General features: G+C 36.5%; 1 protein-coding gene across 1 annotated transcript; it reads left to right on the top strand.

Moving 5' to 3' along the window:
* The first annotated feature begins 1,646 nt into the window (after positions 1-1,646).
* Positions 1,647-3,512, top strand: LOC105360337 (inhibitor of growth protein 4-like). The gene is made up of 3 exons (XM_011497228.1): positions 1,647-2,021; positions 2,368-2,949; positions 3,408-3,512. The coding sequence occupies exons 1-3, from the start codon at positions 1,647-1,649 to the stop codon at positions 3,510-3,512; spliced, it is 1,062 nt and encodes a 353-aa protein (XP_011495530.1).
* The last annotated feature ends 2,648 nt before the right edge of the window (positions 3,513-6,160 follow it).

Below are 6,160 nucleotides of genomic sequence, written 5' to 3'. Positions count from 1 at the left end.
AGGAGATCATTACATTACAAAATATACATATAATAATAACGCATAGCATTATAAGAAATCACTTTTAATATCTATTATTAATTCCGATACATTAAAACTACCTGCATTTGTTTAACCGTACATCCGATTCTAAGAAAAATGGCAATATGCAACGCCCCCGACAGGTACATTATTGAAATTTGGAAAGGCCCAATCAGAGCGATAGCATTTAAATTTGACAAATAGACATTGGTGTGCATATAAAATTTCGACCAATAATTTTATTTGGTCAGTAAGGATGGATGCATGCATAAAAGTATAAATATTCCTCTAAAGACCCTTTTTAAATTATTACATGGGTAATCGTTGAGGAGGACAGATCCCTTCGCTTAGTAGAATATTATCGGTGTTGCAACCGTTTGTGTACCAATACAATTTTGTGGTGCAGCAATCGTGGCTTATATCCATATAGTGTTCTTCAATTGTTGTGTCTGTTACTGTAGTTGTGACTATACTTACAAAATAAAAAAAAAGCGCCAAGATGTCTGCTGATTTGGATCGTTATGTACACAGTATGTATTACTTTGGAAAATATAAAATGATATAATATTATAAATCTATATATGCATATGCATATATACACACGCACACACACACACACACGCACGCACACGAACGCACACGCACGCACACACACGCACACGTCACACGCACACAAAGACATTAAACATACATATTTAAATGTATATACATATATATATATATATATATATATATATATAGACATACACTCATCTATAAGGATATATATATATATATATATGCATACTTATAGTCGTAGTACTTAGTAAATTCATATATAGTAAATATACAGTTAAATAATTATTTTTTTATAAATAATCACTCTATACATTTACATGCAATGTATACAATAAATATTTATTTTACTTTACTTCATCAACTCGATACTTTTACTGTTTATAAGTATCGATAAGTTGATGAATTATAATGATTACAAATTTAATTAGTAATTATAAATATTAATGCCCACTATATTCTTAGTTGAAACTGTTACTAATTTATTCAGTAACTAATAAATAAAGCTCGATGTAACTTATTCAGTTTGAAAAATATGATTCTCATATCTTTTTGTAATAATTAACAATTTTTAAATTATTAGACATACTTTTTGAAAGCAATGATTTTATTAATTATTGAATATTCAATTATTGGGTAGTAAAAAGTGAAAATTCACGTTAGTGACAAATTGAAAAATGAATTAAACTTTCAATAAAGTCCTTTAATTAATTAATTTAATTTAGAGAGAAATTGATAAATATTTTAGTTTCTCATCCATACATTTATCTCGTTTCATTACAATAGTCAATTATTTTGAAATTGACTTCACGATACCCGAGTCTAACAATAATAAAATAATAAAGCTCGAGTCTGGCGATTTACAATGATTTTTCTATAATTGTTTATTATAATGCTTAATTAGGGAATTATCGTATTGTATTTCAATAATGTATTTCGATAAAAATTTCGTAGAAAAACTACATTAGTTTATTTGAGATAGGCGGAAAGAAAATAATCCTCAATTTAACGTTATTCCCCTATATCTCTCGTTATACAATAATAAGTCTCTCTCTTCAGGCCTTGAATTTATGCCGACGGAAATACAGACAAACTTGTGTAAATTACGGGAACTAGACATCAAACTGCAAGTACTCGAGAAGCACACCGACAGACTCATCGACGAGTACTTGAAAAACAAATTTCCAAGCGAGGCGAAGAAGAAGGAGCGTCTTCGCTACATCGAAAGCTTGCACGCGAAGGCCAATCGCTACGCCGAGAACAAAGTCAAATTATCATACGAGACTTACGAACTCGTCGATAAGAATATCAAGAGGCTGGACTTGTGTATGGCGAGATTCGAGAACGAAATCGAGCAGAATGCGGCGATCATCGCTATGGCACCGATTCACCATTACGATGCCAAAAGCATTTCGGCAACGAGTGAAAGGCAGGAGAAACAAATGGTAAATATTATCATTGAACATTTTTTGATAATTTTCTATCGTCGTCTACCTAGTTTAACAATACGCTTGCATCGATTGATGAATGCCGTGCGTTAATTATGATTCGTGAAAGTCGTTTGAAAATTGTGTCCTAATAGTTCGTTTGCAATTGCCACTGTTTTTCTTTTAATTTTTTATTTTCGTTATCATTGTCAAATTATGACTTTGCGATCAGTGAAATAAAGGTAATAAAATTGGCGTACACGCACAGAGTGGCGCACGCAAATTTACACGCATAGGAGACAAAAAAAAAGAAGGAGAGAAATATTAGACTCTCGTTTAAACTCTCGATTATTACTTTCAACAGGAAAGACTCAATCAGAAAATGAGTAGCATTAGTTGCTTGAGCGGCAATGACAGAGGCAGCGTCTCGAGCACTAGTAACTGCAGCACCAGCAGTAACGACAGCAGCAGCAGCAGCAGCAGCAGCAGCAGCAGCGAAAGCAGCAGTGGCACCACTGGCACCGACATTACCAGCACCAGCAGCAGCGAAATAAGCAGTAGCACTAGCAGCAACAGCAGCATCAGCGACGACAGGAGTAACACAAACAGTTGCTCAAGCGGCATCCGCGGCAAAAACAGCAGCAAAACCAGCACGGACAGCGGTCGTGGGAGTCGCAAGGCCGACTCAAAGAAAGGGAGAAAACAAAGCCGTCGGGCGATTAAGAAACGCAAGAAGGGAACGGCGAACGCGAGCAGCGGCGAGGATCGCCCCACCAAGACAAAGCTGAAGAAGCAAGCATTGGCCGCGCCAAGGTCAGAGCTTCTCAACGTTAAAAGTGGCCTGCCCGACGACATGTACCACATGCCCATCGACCCCCACGAGCCGCTCTATTGCGTATGCCGCCAGGTGTCCTATGGTGAGATGATCGCCTGCGACGATCCGGAGGTAAGTCCCGCCCACGACTAGCCTTAAATTCACTCGGAGTGCTTTGCCCGCGAGGTAACCGATGATCATTGCTTACGCTCATGCTCGCGGATAACTTTGATACGTCCGGGTCACCAAATTCGTGGACCATTCGAGGGCGTTTTTTAAATTACCCGACCAACCGACGATCCAATGATTCATTTACTTCGACGTTTGATTGTGTGCCAATTGCGGTGACGGGACGTTGCGTTATCAACAACATATTGGATTAAAATAATTTGCGTCACGCGTCGAGTGTTTGAGAAAAAAACTTTTTCCACAGCCCGTTCGATTCCCTCGAACATCAATGTCCCGTAAAATCATGCTCCTTCATCTTTATGCAATTTTGCCACTTCCTTTACTCCGTTTTCTTTCTTAAGCGGCAAGTGCTCTATCACCACATATACTTATGAGATTGTGTTTTGGTTTTTTCTTTGCAGTGCCTAATCGAATGGTTCCACTTTCCATGTGTGGGTCTTAAAATCGCCCCGAGAGGAGAATGGTATTGTGAAGAATGCATTCGAAACCGGAATAAGCTAAACTGAAGAGCTCTTAGATCCTTATTCGATGTAGGATATTTTATAAAGACGAACGGCTACTTCTGTACATACGCGCACACGCATTAATTACACATTAGGTGGTACGTAATTATAGTCGAAGTTTAATTACAATTAATTTGATTGCTTGGCTAAAGAGCCGACATATTGTCCTCGTACAATTTATATTGTCTAAATGGAAAAAGTTGGCTTTTGGAATAGCAGATTTGAAATAGCCTTAGATTAAGAATGTTTCGTGGCTAATTACGAATTATGTTTGTCGTAATAGCTTGGGAAAATTGACATGACATTATTTTTCGCTAAGTCTTAAGGTGCAATATTGTAGCAAGATTGTGCAATTTATATAAAGAATTGGCGTGTAAAAGTTACCATTTGTGATCGTATTATCATTCTCGATCGTTAGTCGTGGATAATTATCATAATATCAGTCAAATTTCTATCTGACAATATCTTTACAACTATTTATAATAATTATTCTATTCTAACGTATATTTTTGTCATTTACATATACTATTATAAGGAATATTGTTACTTTAATTATCTGTCTGCGTTAACAACGGATCTTCATCAATGTTTTATAGTTCAGCCTTTGCGTAATGAAAATGAAAATGAAAAAGAAAAAGAGAAGAACATTTGTACTGAAAAATATTAATGCGATTAAAATAAATGGCTTTTCATATGAATTTAAAAATGTAGTTCGATTTATTTATCGAATTATCCTTTCATCACCAACCGAATTTCTTTCCAATATATATTAATACATATTTATTTGCCTCCATTACAATTAATAATAAAGTGAAATGAGATTTAGAGCCTCTCTTGAAAAAAAAAAAATAAATAAATAAATAAAAAAAAAAATTTTCTTTTCTTCACACTCATATCTCTCATTGCCACCTTAAAAATTTTTTCAATATACTTTGTTACTTTGAGTTACTTGTAAGACCTTCGAAGAAATGCAGATATCATTAAATTAAATTACGCCCATTTTTTTTTATTTAAGATCCAAATTTACATGGGGTGCCATAAAGTATGTTTTTAATAAATAGTCGCATTTTTTTTTTGTCTTTCCCAATGGCCATGAACGCGAAGTCGAGCAGTCACAGTGTTAATTAAATATTATTATTAATACTTTTATCCTTATGCTTTTAGTACATATGAATTCCTATTTCTTTTCATTAGCGCATTTTTGTGTTTATTGTGCTTCATATAATTTACGACTGATCATCAGAAACATTCGCATTTACGAGTAATTTAGCCTTATTCGATTATGTAAATTATAAATTCTGATTTTAATTGGCGTGAGTATTATCGAAGAAAATGCTCGACACTATCCTTTAGAAAAGTATAAGGATTCCAAGTCAAGTCAAACACTGCGACTTACATAGTTAATTAAGCTTACTAATTAAACAATAACATTACTTGTGCACACGGAGCATTCGCGGAGCTTCCAACACTAATTCCATTAATCGTTTCAACTTTCGACACTTACGTAACAAGTGCTGAATTCCAAGAACAATTACTTCTTCATTAGCAGTTTTTTGAATTATCGTCCCGAATAATTTGTGCGCAAAATTGAGCTACGGCTTTCTCACGATGGTATTAAAAAGGATTCATGGCTCCCTCGGAGGTTACGCTCAATCTTATACGGTGGCTAATGACGCTATCATACCCGTCATCGTAAAATATAAATTCAATTTAAAAAGCTACTCCGTTGGCTGCGAGCTTTTTTTTTTTTTTTTTTTTTTTTTTTTTTTTTTTTTACATCAAAGACTGATTTTTCAAAAAGACGATTGGTTATTGTGTAGCGCCGAGCCTCGACGTTTTCAGCCTTACTTCATTCATTCGTAAAATGATGAGTGTCGTTTCATTAAACAACCCTCGATAGCATATTAGCTATACCTACATTTCTCAACGCCAATCGGCCGTCTCATTTCCATTGTACATTAGTTAGTATCCTTGGACACGAGTAGCCTGTAATTCGCGATGCTTCAATTCGCATTATTCCCACCTATGACTATTGTTTATCCTTATCTCGAGCTGGTCCCACAATTCAGCCAATCGGCTTTGTAATCGTTCGCTCGAGCAATTACAAGCACATTACCCGCGTGACTTTGTCATCCAAATCTAGTGTATTCATTCTCATAGGCGACTGTAGTAATTTTGATCCTCGTCACCTCGTCCATCCATCCATCCATCCATTCATCCATCCCCTACAACGTATTTAGTCCTGGGTTTCATTAGTCGCGATAACCCCGCGGTGGGCGCGTCGAACGCGGCTGCATCCAATCATCCGATTAAATTGCCACGTCCTTTTCATTATCAAAGCCGAGTAGCAGAGAGTCCTCGTAGCAAGCCGAGCACCACGTGAAATCAGATTTATCGACGGCGATGCGCCGTATAACCTGTGAAACCTCTTCCGAGCCTCTCTTTTGCCCTCACTGCGACCATCTCGCTCGGTTGTGCGCGGTTAATTGGCGAACGCGTGAGTTGAGTTACGCCGCGATCGGAATTATCGTTGGGATTTCTCCGCTCGCGCTATACGCTCGATATTTACGAGTCCTCGACTGAAATAATAGAATTTATGAAAAATAAAGGCGATGGGAGCGGAAAACGATACGACCTGGCATGCTTTATTA

This window comes from Ceratosolen solmsi, unplaced genomic scaffold, assembly GCF_000503995.2.
Source record: "Ceratosolen solmsi marchali unplaced genomic scaffold, CerSol_1.0 scaffold13, whole genome shotgun sequence".
Lineage (NCBI taxonomy): Eukaryota > Metazoa > Arthropoda > Insecta > Hymenoptera > Agaonidae > Ceratosolen > Ceratosolen solmsi.
Note: the sequence above shows the minus strand (reverse complement) of the source record. Positions and strands in the feature narration are given on the sequence as shown.

Bases quoted from the DNA above. Each gene is read 5' to 3' on its own strand.
- LOC105360337 (XM_011497228.1), top strand. From the start codon at position 1,647: ATGCCGACGGAAATACAGACAAACTTGTGTAAATTACGGGAACTAGAC. The intron at 2,022-2,367 runs GTAAATATTATC...TACTTTCAACAG, and splicing joins AAAGGCAGGAGAAACAAATG to GAAAGACTCAATCAGAAAAT. The intron at 2,950-3,407 runs GTAAGTCCCGCC...TTTTCTTTGCAG, and splicing joins TCGCCTGCGACGATCCGGAG to TGCCTAATCGAATGGTTCCA.